Source organism: Portunus trituberculatus, chromosome 19 (genome assembly GCF_017591435.1).
Source record: "Portunus trituberculatus isolate SZX2019 chromosome 19, ASM1759143v1, whole genome shotgun sequence".
NCBI classification, from domain to species: Eukaryota; Metazoa; Arthropoda; class Malacostraca; order Decapoda; family Portunidae; genus Portunus; species Portunus trituberculatus.
Window position 1 is genome coordinate 13413090 of NC_059273.1, and position 19425 is coordinate 13432514.

Consider the following 19425-nt stretch of genomic DNA (forward strand, 5'->3'; position numbering starts at 1 on the left):
ATAGAATAGGAAACGACTGATAGGTATAAAATACATAATCTGAAACAGGATAATACATTTCCAGAATTGATTCAATAATCATGTTGATATTACAGAATAAGTGCTTTTATGATGAGAAAAAATAAATGATGAGATCAAACAAATTAATGGATAAATATGATATATCAGCATCTTTATGCATGTTTTATAAAACCTACTGGTTTCTTGCAATTTATTTTGTTTTACGGCAGATAGTGACTGATCTACTAACAAATGTAATGTAATGTGTGTGGGATTGGGAAATAACTGAATATTCAATTCAATCCGACACAATAAAGAACTCGCATCTCGCCTCAGTGTTCAACCGCATTACATCTCAGACATTCATATACACTTCTATTCAACCTTATTCTAAATTTTCACACCCAACATGCCTACGTATGTTCAAACATCAATTATATAAACGAATCGCACACACAGTAGTACCGTCATAGATTTCCAGCGTGGTTGCTTCTATTCAGGTATTTAGCGATGCAATTCTTGATTATATAGTTATTATTCCAGTAAAGTTGATATTGTTTCTGATACGTGGAGTGTTTTCTCGGTAAAATGTAACGTTTTCATTTCACTCCATAAATGTTCCAATATTATCAAAATATTATAATATCCACATAGTGCTGTTCTTGCAACGGGAACAATTGACACTGATAAAATACAAGGAGTCTCGAATCAAATCAATGATATTCTGTCTAGAACAATTAGAAACAACTACACTGAGTGCTTCTTGTATTAGATGAACAATTTTACACTCATGAATATCAGTTTACTTGAAGAATGTTCCAGCGCATGGTAGTACTTGACAGTTGATACATGATTATGAGTATGTGGATCTACCGCAGCGTGATTCCTTGTTAGACTCTGGTCTCTGGTTTCCGTCAGTGAGTAGGAATGGCCAGGCCTATGATCCAAGCAGACCGCCACCTTGGCCGCCGTCCACTTTCCACGATATCATTGTAACACTGTTATCCATTTTGTACATGGTTACTTGATTAAATTTAAACCAATCAGAGTCACCAGTAGCCCCAATGCTTCCCTTTAAGTTTTTTACAGCTGAATACGTTGTACTCTCCGCCACTTTCGGTAAAATGTAACCACCGCCTTGCAATCAAATATCTTTAAGCAACAACACTTGATTGAGGCGACACAATTTCTCCACAGCGACACCTTCATGAAGAATATATGGTGTAAGATACAGGCGTGGGCTTTAATGTTACATGCGTAGCGTAAGCATGATTAACAGAACACTCCAGAGTGGAGTATGAAAGACCAGGAAGAGGAAATAGGCCTCGTATTCAGAAACGCCCCGTTCTAAAATGATTTTCAAAGGTCACTGTGATGATTGCTCGGATACTCAGTGTTTTTTCCTGCACAATATTTGCTAATAGAGACTGTTGAAATAGCTAAGGTAAGAATCTGTGGAGAATGCGAGAGTTCAGGAAGCGCTGCGCTTCAGGGCTCTATAAAAAAAAAAAAAAGCATTCATAACACCAAATTGCACTTATCTCTACTTTATACCTTAACTTGTTCTCGTTCTTTCTTTATTCTTAAGGTAGTTCCTTTAGTAGAGTAGTTAAAGTAGTAAATCGAACGGGTAAATCGAACGGCCTAGTGAGAATCTACAAGTCTGTTACTGCTTGATACTGCACTTTAAAACATCCAAACAGGTAGATGCGTAAAAGCACCGAGACAAGAGGCAAAGGCATATTTGCAACAATCCAATCTTGGTCACGTGGTGTATTCGTGGCCTTCAGATGTTGATCTAGAGAAGGCATAAGAGCTGACACAAACCAAACTATAGGTAAGTCTATGGGCTTACACACACCTTATACCCTTCCGCTAGGGGACAGTAAACGTTCATTATTCACAGTAACCAGAGCAGACTGTGTTTGAACCTTCTTCTAACGGTTTTCTATTTAAGAACCCCCTGTGTTATAAGACCATCTACCCAAACCCCCCCACTAGTAATCTGACATCGAAAAGAATGTTAATTTAGTGACTTACACTAACTCAATATGCGATGGTACTGCGAAGGATATTACTAGATCAGCCATCTAAGCACCTCTGGAATGTTAATTTAGTGGCTGACACTAAGTTAATATGCAATGGTAATGCAAAGCATATTATTAGATCAGCCATCTAACTAAGTCTTCTTGTGAACCCCTGGGGGTTCACAAACCCCTGGTTGAGAACCCCTGGTCGAACAAAAGAGGATAGAGGGAGAGGATGTTCCTCGCTGTTATCATGTGATAATCTGAATTTTTTATGTATTCATACTTTCTTCACTTGATTGTTTATACTGTAGCATTTTGATGCACTGTTCTCTCGCAAGATTATTTTCAAAAACTACTAATGACCAAGCTGCTCTCATAGCTGTTTATGCACATTGATTAGGAATTCTGGGAAAACCAAATATACAATAATGAAAACACTCATGAAAAGCCAAGTAATTACCACATGTATGAGTAAAATAACTTCTAAAATTACAAAACACCTCTGAAAGCGCCAAAACATTTACTGCAGTCAATAGATCAATCAATGGGTTGAATGTAATTGTTACATGTCACACACATGGCACCGTAATGCAAGACAATATGAACCTCAAACTCGTTTGACATTTGACCAAAGCAACGTTAGGTTCTACAGGATAAGCCACACCATACAAAACGTTTATGTGAACTGGGAGTAATTTCCGGCATGAATTATATTTCATTACTCTTTGATTCAAACAATTGGAGGCTGACCTGTCAAGGTTACAGTGATAGCAAAAACAAAAAGGTTTTCAGTCTAAAATATAACATGAAAGACTTGTATTGCTTACCAAAACATCAAAATAATGGAAGTTCTGACTTTGATCTTTGTGTTTACGTGCGTGTGTGTGTGTGTGTGTGTGTGTGTGTATGTGTGTGGTTTCACTGTTTGATCTGCTGCAGTCTCTGACGAGACAGCCAGACGTTACCCTACGGAACGAGCTCAGAGCTCATTATTTCCGATCTTCGGATAGGCCTGAGACCAAGCACACAACACACACCGGGACAACAAGGTCACAACTCCTAGATTTACATCCCGTACCTACTCACTGCTAGGTGAACAGGGGCTACACGTCAAAGGAAACACACCCAAATATCTCCACCCGGCCGGGGAATCGAACCCCGGTCCTCTGGCTTGTGAAGCCAGTGCTCTAACCACTGAGCTACCGGGCGTGTGTGTGAGTGTGTGTGTGTGTGTGTGTGTGTAAGCTGAAATAGGGGACGTTTTGTTATGAAACAATGATATTTCCCATAAAATGCATTTGTTGGTATTTAGTGATTCAGAAAATGTTTTGCAGCATAAAACACACACACACACACATACACACACACACACACACACACACACACACACACACACACACACACACACACACACACACACACACACACACACACACACACACGCATGCCGTACTTCAATATCATTATCTTTATCACCATTGAATATCAACTCTTATTATCATTCTAGATCACAGGAATCGTCGTCTTATCCATTTGTAACAGATTCGAGTGGAAGTCATCAGGAGATTGAAAGATGTTTTCATAAATCTCTAATTCAAAACATCACATAAAACGTGAATTTTAGGACACACAAGACGAAACATTAGCTCACTTGTTAGCTCGTCTGGATCGTTTATCAGAGGGAACCACATGAACATTACATGATGTGTAATTGATAGCAAGTCTAACTAGAGCTGCTGTCTGATATCCAAGTTTCTCTTTATATCGACAGAAATTTAAAAGGGATATAGACGCTGATTATCAGACAGAGTTGTAAACGACTGGAATATACCCAGTAGTAAAATTGTTTAGTTGATAGGAGAAAGTTGAAGTAATCAAATAAATTAATTATCTTCTTAATCGAAAGTTTCAATCAAGTTTTAAATTTAGACTAGGTATTTGGTCACCATCTGATAAACTTGTGCAACTAATCAAGCCAAACTGGTGCTGCCGTTTGATACCTAAGAATCTCTTAAAATCAAAAAGATAATTGTAAGTAGTAAACGCTATTTTCATAAAGGGTTATAGATGGCTAGAATTTATGCACTTAGTAATCAGACTCCTAGAGTGTAGTAAATTAAAAACTAAAACAGTAAAGTAGCAAATAAGAGTTATGCGAGCAAGCACATTTTATGCCACGGACTGCCATGTGTAGGCTTCTTGTATTTTTAGTACCATGCTTAATACTTATGATCGTATCAGAGCGCACATGCAGACACATCAATTAACTGGTGTATATTCAAGCGTGATAATTACAAACAAATGGCAGAAACAACAATAACTCTACCTCGAGGGAAGAATTCACGAACTGCTTGACTGTCTGCTACACACATGGTCTCAAGACAAACCGATGACTGGCCTACTGCTGAATGACTGAATGCTGCCCCTATCCTCTCACTCCCTGTTCCAGCTTTATCGTCATCGTACGCAGGAGCAGTTGATAACGTGATTAAAGGTTCAAAACTTCCAGTTGGGAAGATGTGTGTGTGTGTGTGTGTGTGTGTGTGTGTGTGTGTGTGTGTGATTCACTGTTTGATCTGCTGCAGTCTCTGACGAGACAGCCAGACGTTACCCTACGGAACGAGCTCAGAGCTCATTATTTCCGATCTTCGGATAGGCCTGAGACCAGGCACACACCACACACCGGGACAACAAGGTCACAACTCCTCGATTTACATCCCGCACCTACTCACTGCTAGATGAACAGGGGCTACACGTGAAAGGAGACACACTCAAATATCTCCACCCGGCCGGGGAATCGAACCCCGGTCCTCTGGCTTGTGAAGCCAGCGCTCTAACCACTGAGCTACCGGGCGTGTGTGTGTATGTGTGTGTGTGTGTGTGTGTGTGTGTGTGTAATTCACCACCACGGTCGTCTGCTGGTCACTTAGCCAGCCTTTTCCATTACGGAGCGAGCTCAGAGCTCATAGACCGATCTTCGGGTAGGATTGAGACCACAACACACTCCACACACCGGGAAAGCGAGGCCACACCCCCCCTCGAGTTACATCCCGTACCTATTTACTGCTAGGTGAACAGGGCTGCACATTAAGAGGCTTGCCCATTTGCCTCGCTGCTTTCCGGGATTCGAACCCGGACCCTCTCGGTTGTGAGCCGAGCGTGCTAACCACTACACTACGCGGTGTGTGTGTGTGTGTGTGTGTGTGTGTGTGTGTGTGTGTGTGTGTGTGTGAAAGAAAATTGTTCTGTTTGATTCATAGTTTGTGTTGGTGTGTTTGCCATTCATGTTAAAGTAACATTAGTATAGTCAAAAACATCCATAAAAAAAAATAAAAAAACAGCTTGTTAATACAGTTGAGGTAAGACACCGAAACATCTGAGCATGCGGTTCCAGAGTATCACACTGCGCCATACTCGTATGACCTTGGCTGTAGCGGCCTAACACCAATCACTCACTCACTCCAGAGTATCACGCTTCCACCATAGTAGACTGAATACGAGTCAATTAATTATTAGGAAAATACCATGAAATTATCTCGTAAATCTTGTAGAACAGAGTGACAATTCTAGCCGTTAGGTTTGTTAGCAATATAACGAGCGTGTCAACTCTTCTTAACTGCACGTACATCCTTGCCTTCCAGTACGAATAAAACCCAATAGTGTCTACCATATGACATGCCTGCTGGACTGAATGATCTAGTCTAGAAAAATACTATACGGAACTTTAATAGATGGAGATAAGGCTTTGCCGCTCTTTACAGATGGGGCTTTAGTACGCTCTAAAGATGTGGGGTTACCAGAGTTCATCCTCTTGGAATAGTGTTGATAATGGCGTAGTGAATACAAGAATCAAGTTTCAGTATCCAACTGCCTCCCATCCGTGTGCACTACTTTGTGTAATGGTAGGACGCAATACATCACACTATGAAGTTCTCAGCAGCGTCCTAAAGGCTACACATCCACGTACTGGTGCAGGTTGCCCCGCAGACACACGTGAATGGTGGAGGAACGGCGACGGTTGTTGTTCATGGTGGCTACTGTGACGGTCTGGGCCAGCTCCCCGGCGGCACACTGGCAACAGTTTGAGTGTCGTTTGGTCTTCTTGGTCTGCTGGGAGACACACACACACACACACACACACACACACACACACACACACATTTATTAGTGTGTTACCAGTATGAAAACAATACTATGAGCAGCCGTCATTAACGTAGTATTTCATTGTATATTCATTTGATAGGTATACTCGTCAACTCACCACAAACTTGGAGTGTGCCAGTTTGGGGCTCCGGCAGTAGGTCGTAGGGCGCGTTCGTGGAGTTTCAGGAGAGGCTGAACCTATTGACATGGAATCATTATTGAGGGGCAGCGAGGGAGCAAGGAGTGCCATATGATCCCAGGTGCCAGGCCCTGTCTGCTCCAGCACGCAGTTGGGTGTAGTGGTGGGTAGCAGTCCCCCTCCGCCGCCTACGTAAGTGTGCCTTGGCCGCTGTGGAGTGGGACGTCTGTCGTAGCGCTCTAGTGACGACTCGGAGCAAAAGAGAGCAGAGCGAAGGAAACGTCTCTTTTCCCGGTGGTAGGCGGCAAAGGTGACGAGATGCGCTGGGATGATACGATCGTCGTGCCTCAGCAGGTCTGGCTCTGACAGGTTGGCGACGTCCCCGGTGGCTGGCGTGGTGAGATCTGGCATCAGCAAGCACGTCCATGACTCCTCGTTTGGTGTCGGCCCCATGGAGTGCCCTCTAGGAGTGAACCCAGTGGGACATCGCGATGAGGGAGAGACATCAGACTGCCACGGGCGATACTGGGAGTCCTCCGGCAGCGCCAGGACTGAGTTGACGGAGACATGACGCGCGGCAGTTGAGGCTTTGTAGTGTACGTGTTGGTGTGTGGAGGTGACACTGGAGAAGAGATGCTGCAAAGAAGAGCGGAAGTGAGGGTGGCTCATGCCGTACACGATGGGGTTGTAGATGACCGAGGCCTTAGCAAAGAGTGCCGGCAAGGCTGACACCCAGGGCGTCAATAGCCGCACGTCTCCGAACTGTCCGATGAAGCTCACGGTGGCGTAAGGACTCCAGCTGATGGTGAAGAGAAGGATGAGTGTCAGCACCATCTGGGCAGTCCGGAGGTCTGTCCGACGAGCAGAGGTAGATCTGTTAGGAGAGAGAGGGTGGGGAACAATGAGTAATGTGTGTGTGTGTATAATTCACTGTTTGATCTGCTGCAGTCTCTGACGAGACAGCCAGACGTTACCCTACGGAACGAGCTCAGAGCTCATTATTTCCGATCTTCGGATAGGTCTGAGACCAGGCACACACCACACACCGGGACAACAAGGTCACAACTCCTCGATTTACATCCCGTACCTAATCACTGCTAGGTGAACAGGGGCTACACGTGAAAGGAGACACACCCAAATATCTCCTCACGGCCGGGGAATCGAACCCCGGTCATCTGTGTGTGTGTGTGTGTGTGTGTGTGTGTGTGTGTGTGTGTGTGTGTGTAATTCACCTCGGTCGCCTGCTGGCCACCCAACCAGTCTTCCCCATTACGGAGCGAGCTCAGAGCTCATAGACCGATCTTCGGGTAGGACTGAGACCACATCAACACACAACACACACCGGGAAAGCGAGGCCACAACCCCTCGAGTTACATCCAGTACCTATTTATTGCTAGGTGAACAGGGGCTACACATTAAGAGACTTGCCCATTTGCCTCGCCGCTCACCGTGACTCGAACCCGGCCCACTCAATTGTGAGTCGAGCGTACTAACCACTACACTACGCGTGTGTGTGTGTGTGTGTGTGTGTGTGTAATCACTCACCTGGAGGGCACATGGGCCAGCAAAAGGCGCGAGTGGCGGAAGAGTGCCAGCAGGATATATGTGTAACAGCAAGTAATGATGGTGACGGGCAGCACAAAGCCTCCCACCAGCAGGTACACGTAATAGGCGCGGTTGCTGCTGTCCCTGCTGATGTAGTCCCACGAACATGATGTCATTAGGCCTGAGGAGACAAAGTGGGACAGTTATTACGATGTCTTCGCCAATCTCTCCTGCAGGATATAATGATGCTTTGAATTGGGGCCGCCGTGGTACAGTGGAACCATGCGTGCGTTGGGGTCCGAGGGGTCTCCAAGCCCACGGGTTCGAATCCTGTTCACGGTCCGAGTGTAGGTTGGGGTTCCTTACTCGGGGCAACGGTTTCCTAGCGGGTGGGCTTTGAGATAAGAGGTACCCCAATAAGTATCTCCTTTAGCCCGTAAACTCCCGTGAAAAGCCCTCATGGTATAAATAAAAAAAATAAATAAATAAAAAAATCTCTCCGAAACACAAACATCATTCTGTACATCTATTTGTCGGTGTGTTTATTTTCCTATATATGCATCTATCCTAGTACCTACTAGGATACACACACACACACACACACACACACACACACACATACACACACAGTTAATTATTTTTTTTCTCTCTCTCTCTCTCTCTCTCTCTCTCTCTCTCTCTCTCTCTCTCTCTCTCTCTCTCTCTCTCTCTCTCTTATGAAGTATATTTTTGAACAATTGTAGTCTCTGTTAATTTCTATTTAATGATTTTCATTGAGAATCTTTTTTACTACTATTTTTCTAATTTAGTTTTCCTTTAAAATTTTATGTTAAATGAATTCTTTTGGGGTTTGTTATTTTCTTCTGTGGCGTTTAACTGGTATATACATTTTTCTTCGGTGCACATATTAGGATGTCCTTCATAAACGGACTCCTGGAAAGTTCTACAATAATAAGTGGAGGAAGAAACCCCAATGTCTGAGAAAACTTCCCCCGTGGAGTTATTCACGCCAATCTTCGTAGCCTGGTTGGCCTTCATGCTTCCATCTACTTCCATCATTTCTCATCAGCAAATCCTCTTTATCCATTCGTTCCACTCCCCCTACCACTTTGAACATCATGATTAAGGCTTGTTGTCCCCCCTTGGCCTTTATCCCCATTCTCTCTCTCTCTCTCTCTCTCTCTCTCTCTCTCTCTCTCTCTCTCTCTCTCTCTCTGTTCTTCATGCATTTGTTCTTTACCTTTTTTATTTACGAGTATTTCTTATTGTTTTTTATGAGTTTTGAGTTTATAATTTAATATGTGTTCTTGTCATGGTTATTTGCTCATAGAAAGTTGTATCTGACAGGTATTGGTTAGTACTTGTTTGTGTGGTTTTTATGCTGAATGTTCTGAGATTTTGAAGGTGATATGGTTGGTTATACGAGTCGTTATATCAATTTGCATAAATAGTTAGTGACTTTTTCTGTTTTAAGTTCAAGAGCTACAATGTTTTGTATGATAGTAAAGTTTTTCGTATTGGACGGCAATTAAGTCTCAAGTTTTCCAAATTATATTATTGTTGTGGTTCCCAAGATCGGCTGAACCAGTTATATGTAATCCACGATTTTGGGGTCAATAAATAATTGAATTAAATTGAATAAATTGTGTGTGTGTGTGTGTGTGTGTGTGTGTGTGTGTGTGTGTGTGTGTGTGTGTGTGTGTGTGTGTGTGTGTGTGTGTGTGTGTGTGTGTGTGTGTGTGTAGGCGTGTATTTTTTCCCTCTTTTAATACCGTTATGTATTTTTGTGGTTCAAAGTAAGCGTTCTTTTCCTGCATCATGTACTGCTCAGTGGTCTTTCTCGCTAATTGGAAATGACTGTAAGGAAACATATCACTTCCGTGCAATATTTCATTTTGCTTCGCTCAGGTGTCCTCGCACCCTGGCAGATTACAACATGACAGCATAATTAACAGCCTCTAATGCCTTCCCTTTCTCTACCTATTTAATTTCTCCCAACCTAAATCTGTCTCGATCTTCTTTTTTTCCCCTCCCATTTCCTCTCCTCCTCCTACTCCATTCTCCACATAAAGGAAGAAGACAATGCTCAGAAATACTTACATTTTACTATATATTTTTCCCATCAGATCTGTTTGCCCATAGGTGACTTTCCTTTATTTGTCACTATCATAACAAATAGAACATAAAATATATTTGTATATTAGTAGTAATAAAAACATAAAGTAATAATCTCTCTCTCTCTCTCTCTCTCTCTCTCTCTCTCTCTCTCTCTCTCTCTCTCGTTTCCTATGCTTGTTTCTAGTGGTTATCATTAAACTAATCATCGTGAGGTTTTTCCGACGCGTCACCCTCTCAGCCTGTGTAATTTTCAAAGCCTTGCATTGTCAAACAGTTCTGAGTCTTATCTTCACAACTTGTAAGAGCTTCGAGTGGAAGTTATTGTACTGTAGCTTTCAATGTTTTCATGACTGAGTATACATAGTCTAAGAAATACCACACAGTTTTAAGAGCTGTAATGAAAACTATTTGGATGTTTCAGAATGTTTGAAGATTTGTAATAATTCACTAAGAATCCTACTTTTTTTTTCTTAACAGACTCTAGTTGAAGTTATGGATGTGTTCCATTATATTTTCATGATTATATCGGTAGCCGAAGAAATATTCTGCATAGTCACGGAAAAGTCCTAACCCATAAGATCCTGTTAAAAATATTTAAGTAGCCCATGAAACCTGCCTTTATGGGAGCAGACTGTTTCATACTACGTCCAGTGTACATATCACGATGCAAGATCTTTCTTTGAGTAAACAATGAGTGAATGCATCAATAAGCAAGATAGGAATATTTTTACGTTTTATAATCATAAAGCCTCCAGGAATGTAAAGACAAATAGAAGGGAAAATAAAAGTTTGGCCAAACAACGTAGAGGGGATAAAAAGGAACACGAATTAATTGGTTATTATAAGAGAGAGAGAGAGAGAGAGAGAGAGAGAGAGAGAGAGAGAGAGAGAGAGAGAGAGAATTCTATCCGCGGAATAAAACAACGAACTCGTACAAATCCATATTTTATGTATTGATTCCCAGCGTGAGGGAGGAGAGGGGAGCTGCAATTGTTGTAGGGCGGACAGAAAGGAAGGGAGAGGAGGCCTGTCAGAAAGTCGTGCCCAATAGATCCCTAGGCACCAGAGCCAAGGCCACACGAGATTGGACTCTCTACATTGTCCCCGGAAATTGAAAATCGTCCCTGCAATACAATGCAACTCACAAGAAGCATATCGATACATTACATCACAAACCTCACTTCCTACGTTGCCATGTACTACGTTACAATAAAACACATCCTTATCTATCTCTTGTGCCATATGCAGCCCACAGTGATATATATATATATATATATATATATATATATATATATATATATATATATATATATATATATATATATATATATATATATATATATATATATATATATATATATATATATATATATATATATATATATATATATATATATATATATATATATATATATATATATATATATATATATATATATATATATATATATATATATATATATATATATATATATATATATATATATATATATATATATATATATATATATATATATATATATATATATATATATATATATATATATATATATATATATATATATATATATATATATATATATATATATATATATATATATATATATATATATATATATATATATATATATATATATATATATATATATATATATATATATATATATATATATATATGTTTCTCCATGATGATGAAGAACCCTTGTTAAACTTTACAAAATTCAAAGAAATGCTCTTGAACACCCAGTGTTTTCAAATAGAATCTATCAAACTACTCTTTGATCTTGAAAATACTCGTAAAACGCAAATCTTTCTATTAAAACGTCCTCAGAATCATGAAAACATTTTTAAGATCAAAACCTCTCACTAGATCTTGAAAATAGTTTTACAGGTTCATTAACTTCCATTATAGTGTGTTAAACTATCGTTCCAGTCATGGAGAAACAATTAAAAATCTTCAGTACCTTCCATGCGTGTTGATTTGCTACAAGAATGAAGACAACATCAAAGAAAAAGAAAAAAAAATTATATATATATATATATATATATATATATATATATATATATATATATATATATATATATATATATATATATATATATATATATATATATATATATATATATATATATATATATATATATATATATATATATATATATATATATATATATATATATATATATATATATATATATATATATATATATATATATATATATATATATATATATATATATATATATATATATATATATATATATATATATATATATATATATATATATATATATATATATATATATATATATATATATATATATATATATATATATATATATATATATATATATATTTTTTTTTTTATTATTATTATTCTTATTATTCTTATTTTCTTCTTATTATATATATATATATATATATATATATATATATATATATATATATATATATATATATATATATATATATATATATATTTTTTTCTTTTCTTTGACGTTGTCTTCATTCTTGTAGCAAATCAACACGCATGGAAGGTACTGAAGATTTTTAATTGTTTCTCCATGACTGGAACGATAGTTTAACACACTATAATGGAAGTTAATGAACCTGTAAAACTATTTTCAAGATCTAGTGAGAGGTTTTGATCTTAAAAATGTTTTCATGATTCTGAGGACGTTTTAATAGAAAGATTTGCGTTTTACGAGTATTTTCAAGATCAAAGAGTAGTTTGATAGATTCTATTGGAAAATACTGGGTGTTCAAGAGCATTTCTTTGAATTTTGTAAAGTTTAACAAGGGTTCTTCATCATCATGGATAAACTGCATTTCGAGAACCTAAATAATCATGTTATAATCCTTATAAAAACTCAAAGCATTTCTAAATACCAATATGTGTAAATGCAAGTTCTTGAGTGAGTGTAGAAGTTAACTTGCTGAAGGCGATAGGGAAACAATCAAGATACAATAATGTCATTATTGTTTTATTCTTGAAACCTTATCACTGTCTCGAATTGAAGGTTGCATGGACAGCTTCACGTATCAATGGTTTCATGAATCATGAATCAATCTGTGTGATTGGCTTCTGATTGCCAAGGATTCTCCTCAAGCTTGATTAATAAACTGGTGAGTTGTGAGTCTAAACTAAAACATTATCATGAAAGACCACGGCCAATAGAGCGAGTGATCAAGTAAGATTCTAATACGCGTTTCTGCATTTCTCTCTCTCTCTCTCTCTCTCTCTCTCTCTCTCTCTCTCTCTCTCTCTCTCTCTCTCTCTCTCTCTCTCCACACACACACACACACACACACACACACACACACACACCGGGAAAGCGAGGCCATAACCCCTCAAGTTACATCCCGTACCTATTCTCTCCACACACACACACACACACACACACACACACACACACACACACACACACACACACACACACACACCACGTAGTGTAGTGGTTAGCACGCTCGACTCACAATCGAGAAGGACGGGTTCGAGTCCTGGAAAGCGACGAGGCAAATGGGCAAGCCTCTTAATGTGTGGCCCCTGTTCACCTAGCAGTAAATAGGTACGGGATGTAACTGGAGGGGTTGTGGCCTCGCTTTCCCGGTGTGTGTTGTGTGTGATGTGGTCTCAGTCCTACCCGAAGATCGGTCTATGAGCTCTGAGCTCGCTCCGTAATGGGGAAGACTGGCTGGGTGACCAGCAGGCGACACACACACACACACACACACACACACACACACACACACACATGGACCGATACCACCTCAGTGAGATCCCCACTATGATGCGAGAGATAAATCATAGGCTAATGTACTATTCTTGAGGCTCCCCCCCATCCCTATGTACATTTTCAGATGTACAGTACATACTGCAATTCCACTAAACCGTATATCATTATTAATATTATTGCTATTATTATTATTATTATTATTATTATTATTATTATTATTATTATTATTATTATTATTATTATTACTGTTATTATTATTATTATCATACACACACACACACACACACACACACACACACACACACCGCGTAGTGTAGTGGTTAGCACGCTCGACTCACAATCGAGAGGGCCGGGTTCGAGTCCCGGTAAGCGGCGAGGCAAATGGGCAAGCCTCTTAATGTGTGGCCCCTGTTCACCTAGCAGTAAATAGGTACGGGATGTAACTCGAGGGGTTGTGGCCTCTCTTTCCCGGTGTGTGTTGTGTGTTGATGTGGTCAGTTCTACCCGAAGATCGGTCTATGAGCTCGAGCTCGCTCCGTAATGGGGAAGACTCGCTGGATGACCAGCACGCGACCGAGATGAATTACACACACACACACACACACACACACACACACACACACACACAGACAGAGGCTTAGGGTTTGAAGGTGGTATGAGAAGAAATGGGGGTGGGGAGGAGGAATGGGAAAGAGATGTGGAAAGGGAGAGAAAGAAGGCAGACCTATAATGCACGTCAGAGGCAACTCTAATCAGTGAGAGCTGACAAAAAAAGATGGCAGATTTCACTTTTGTTAGAAATATACTCGTAGGCAGGAAAATTGTTTGATCAAGTAGGGAACCGACTGTACCGCTACGCACCCCTACATTAACTGAACTACAGCCAACTAATTAGGCACGGGAGAGTCTCGCGGGAGGACGAGGGTCAGATCAAAAGGTCAGTGGACTATTTTTGCCTACTCTGCCTCTTGTTAGCAAGAAAAAAATGGAAAACAGGCCTTGTCATCCATCGGCAGTTAATGGGCAGTAGTGACCATGTTGATACTGAACCTGGAATTTAGAATTAAATAATGCTACGAAAACTTAAATAATTGTAATTCTAGCGACCCTATAAGGTTGAATGGACGGTACAACAGTCAGAATCATCGGTATATCTCATGTTTGTGTGTTTCTTGTAAGATCAAAGGAGGGGAGGGGGCCGCTCCGCGTATCTATCAGCTCACAGCCTCCCAAGAGCTTGGCTCAGACATCCCGCAACATGAAGCGTGTACAGTGTTGTGGTGTGTTGTACCTTAGTCTCAGCCAACATTGGCGGCGTGAACGAGGGGAGAATGCAACAGTAATGGAATGAGAAATTAAATATCGGATGTAATAATGGTAAAAAAATATAATAAAAATGATTTAGAAATAAGCGAGTGATCTTTATGTGATTCCCTTTTACTGTCTAACTGTGAGAGGATAGAAAAACAAACATTAAGGAACTGTCAGCCTCGATGTCCGACACGGGAAAACATGCAGTCAAGAGAAGGCCGAAACCCGCTAGCCTGCTAATAACAAAGTGATTAGCCAGCCTTGCCCTCGCAGACCTCAAGGGAAAGCTTAACACCGCGCACCTCATCCCCTGAATATTTACTGAGACACGAGCTAATGAATGATGAAAAAACATCCATCTCATCTCAGCAGTTCAACTCTAGATATTTTCTTTCTAACTATAATTAAATTGATCCTCGCCTAACTTGACTTAACCTCTAATTCTGTGCTTCGCTTTCTCTTTAATACTTCAGTTTCTTCCCTCCCTTCCGATCTCTCACTACCATTCCTTCTTTTTGTTTGTTTTCTGCACGCACACACACACACACACACCCGGTAGCTCAGTGGTTAGAGCGCTGGCTTCACAAGCCAGAGGACCGGGGTTCGATTCCCCGGCCGGGTGGAGATATTTGGGTGTGTCTCCTTTCACGTGTAGCCCCTGTTCACCTAGCAGTATGTAGGTACGGGATGCAAATCGAGGAGTTGTGACCTTGTTGTCCCGGTGTGTGGTGTGTGCCTGATCTCAGGCCTATCCGAAGATCGGAAATAATGAGCTCTGAGCTCGTTCCGTAGGGTAACGTCTGGCTGTCTCGTCAGAGACTGCAGCAGATCAAACAGTGAAACACACACACACACACACACACACACACACACACACGTAGTGTAATGGTTAGCACGCTCGACTCACAATCGAGAGAGTCCGGGTTCGAGTCCCGTAGGCGGCGAGGCAAATGAGCAAAGCCTCTTAATGTGTAGCCCCTGTTCACCTAGCAGTAAATAGGTACGGGATGTATCTGGAGGGTTTGTGCCCTCGCTTTCCCGGTGTGTGGAGTGTGTTGTGGTCTCAGTTCTACCCGAAGATAAGTCTATGAGCTCTGACCTCGCTCCGTAATGGGGAAGACTGGCTGGGTGACCAGCAGACGACCGTGGTGAATTACACACACACACACACACACATTACTTAACAAATCAGTAACAAATTCCAATAATGAAATATTTCAATACGGCATTCCTGGTTTTAGCTATTTGCATTATGATATCGATGCAGTTGTACAGGAAAAAATTATGTATTTCAACTACAATATTCGTGGGATAATTATTCGATATGTGATTATTGTTTTATTGTCAATCTAAAGCGAGAGAGAGAGAGAGAGAGAGAGAGAGAGAGAGAGAGAGAGAGAGAGAGAGATTCATTATTTATTTTTAAGCGCATTTATTAGCGAATGCATTGAGTGAAGAACACTTTGACAGAATATTTATGCTCATTTTCAATGACATGGATAGTAATATGCTCGTATTCATATTAGTATTTGCAATGATTGGAAGCATTTTGATCTCTATTGCTATGGCGGGGTGTGTCAGTCACTCGGCCTGACCCTATGTGAAAGAGGATTGGAAGGCGTGTATTCGAGGTAAGTATGTTGTTGATATTCTTGAAGCCGATGAAATACAATGCAGTCGAAGCAGAAAGATTGAAACACATTACGACAACATTTGGAAATACATAAAGAATGAAGCGCGGAGACTGGTGAGTGCGTCAATGGTGCATCTCCAGCGTGGATACATCTGACAAAACCTTAGCCTACTGACACTGACAGTACAACGAGACAAAATTCATAGACATGTATGTCCTTAGCGGTGCAACAACTGCAGGAAGGAAATGTTTCGAACTCATTCCGTGTAATGCTGGTAATAATAATGTAGATATAGTAATAAGGAGGTTTATTTGCTATTATTTTTACCTTCCCTGAATGACGACATCCAGACATATCATTACAATTCACATTTCATCATGTTTCTGATAAGGTCTGTACAACATTTATTTATTAATTATCTTATATAGGTATGAGAGACTGGCCAAGGGAAAAAAAAGACTTCTAACTGTTGTTTAAAAAAAAAATAGAAAGGTAACTAAAAGAGAAGCCACTTAATTTACCAACGTGAAAAGATGTGAAGAAAAAAAGTTCATTTGTTTAAAAAGAAAAAGAAAAGAAGAAAGAGAACTGAGAGAAGCGAATATATTTACAAACTGAAGACTGCTGAAAAAATAAGTAAAACTTTTAAGACTACGTTCAGATGTTTTTTCCAATCCCTGCTTTAAAAAAAAATAGCTAAAAAAAAAAAAAAAAAAGATATATATATATATATATATATATATATATATATATATATATATATATATATATATATATATTGAATAGAATTTAATCAAATTAAATAAAAAAGGCAGACAGAGAAACAACTTTTTTTTTTATCAACACTGAAACCAACTGTAAAGGATAAATACAAAAAAATGCTAAATACACCAAAAGACTATAATTGTACCTGGAAGAGAAGCAAAAGTGTAGTTGTTAAAGCCATGTTACGTGTGAAGCAGAGCGTTGGGAAGCCCTCAGTGTGTCACTTGTTGAGATCGTTATATACACTACACCTGCGAGGCCTTAATGAGAGTACAGCTATTACTTTCATTACAACTAACAGGTAACTCTGGGAAGCAGGACCCTTGACTTACAGCGAGGAGAGTGACACGTGCGAGAGGCTCCAGTATGCGGCGCCCTCGGCCTCAGTTACTCACCTTCAGGAACGTAAGCGCTCCAGCCGAAGAAAGGTGGGAGAGAGAGGGCGCAGCAGTAGACCCAGATGGCGGGGATCAGCTACGCAGGGGAACACGCACAGAGGAATGTTAGATGAGGTAAGACATAAAATAAATCAATAGATAAATACATGAAATAGATAAGAAAAAAATGAAATAAATAAACAAAGAATAGTAGTTTGATAGCATTCATAAACAGTTAGGATCTCTCTTTTCTCTTTTCTTCACACACACACACACACACACACACACACACACACACACACACACACACTCTCTCTCTCTCTCTCTCTCTCTCTCTCTCTCTCTAGTAAATAATGCACATTGCGAATACGGCAAATGCCTCAATGAGAAGGCCACTGAATGGAGTTGCTTAAAGAGGAGGAGGGAGAGGAAGAAGAGGAGGTGGAGGAGGAGGAACGTCGCTCAGGTTAGACGAAAACGAATGCATGGAGAGAGAGAGAGAGAGAGAGAGAGAGAGAGAGAGAGAGAGAGAGAGAGAGAGAGAGCAATAGGCTTTTTGTGTTGATATTCTTAAACGTTTGTGCTCCTTCCCTTGAGTGCGTCTAAAAAAGCTCAAGAGGAAGTTATTGGTGGGGCTTTAAGATGACGGATTTTTTGTGATTTTAGCGATAATCAAACATTTATTTTGCAATATTAGTGGACAAAATGCACATGGGTCTTTAATCAATCTTGTCCTGTGGTGTGGCAAGGAGACTTTCAGAACACGACAATTAAGTGGTCTTGTCTTGTAGCTTTCATCCCTTAATCATGACCTGGCGTCTCTCCCAGTCAATGAATCACCCCAAGCCTTATTATTTATTCATTCACAGAGAGAGAGAGAGAGAGAGAGAGAGAGAGAGAGAGAGAGAGAGAGCAATTGATGCATACCTTCCTGGCGATGGGACGGGTAATGCGCCACTTGGAGGAGGAGGAGGAGGTTCTGATGACAATGAGGCGCTCCACTGCGATAAAGGAGAGCGTCACGATGGACACCAGACCAAGCAGACCCACGCCGCCCCCGTACACGCTGCAGCCTGAAGGGACCAAAGGTGTCAGTGGAGAGAGACAGTGTGACGGAAGTATTATAGTCTATATACTATATACTAAAGTGGCTCCTGGGTCTCAGTTTCAATGGTGTCCCAGGGAATGCGTGGTTGTCAGATCTTGAGGAAACCCGTGATCTATCCCTGTAATAAGTGCGTTTATCAACAGAAAACAAGTATTATTCACATCATATCAATTACCTTATCAATACTCGTAAGCTACTATATGTTTTAAATCCAGAAGCCATTTTAGAGTGGACAAACTATAGCGGGAAAACTCAAATTCAGTGTAGGCTCGATGGCTTCTTGCATCTTCCCTTATTTATTAGTCATTTATTTATTCTTAATGTACTTATATCCTTAGATGTAAGGGAAAGAAAGGAAACTGGTAAACTATCTCGATAGCGTAGAAATATGTTAATCCTCAGGTAAGAACACACACACACACACACACACACACACACACACACACACACTGGCTGTCTCGTCAGAGACTGCAGCAGAAACAGTGAAACACACGCGCGTAGTGTAGTGGTTAGCACG

The 19425-nt window shown here is 40.2% G+C and overlaps 1 protein-coding gene across 2 annotated transcripts in view; it reads right to left on the reverse strand.

Annotated features, from left to right (window-relative positions):
• Positions 1 to 5734: 5734 nt before the first annotated feature.
• The window catches only part of LOC123506285 (rhodopsin-like), a 110348-nt gene continuing 96657 nt past the window's right edge, over positions 5735 to 19425 (reverse strand). The window contains exons 5-9 of one of the 2 annotated variants that reach the window (XM_045258242.1): positions 18728 to 18873; positions 17819 to 17897; positions 7858 to 8038; positions 6292 to 7186; positions 5735 to 6137 (exon numbers count right to left, since the gene is read on the reverse strand). In XM_045258242.1, coding sequence (XP_045114177.1) covers positions 5982 to 6137; positions 6292 to 7186; positions 7858 to 8038; positions 17819 to 17897; positions 18728 to 18873 — 1457 coding nt within the window. In that variant the 3' untranslated portion in view covers positions 5735 to 5981. Of the gene's footprint in view, positions 6141 to 6291; positions 7187 to 7857; positions 8039 to 17818; positions 17898 to 18727; positions 18874 to 19425 lie in introns of both variants that reach the window. The other variant, XM_045258241.1, reaches the window with a different exon arrangement.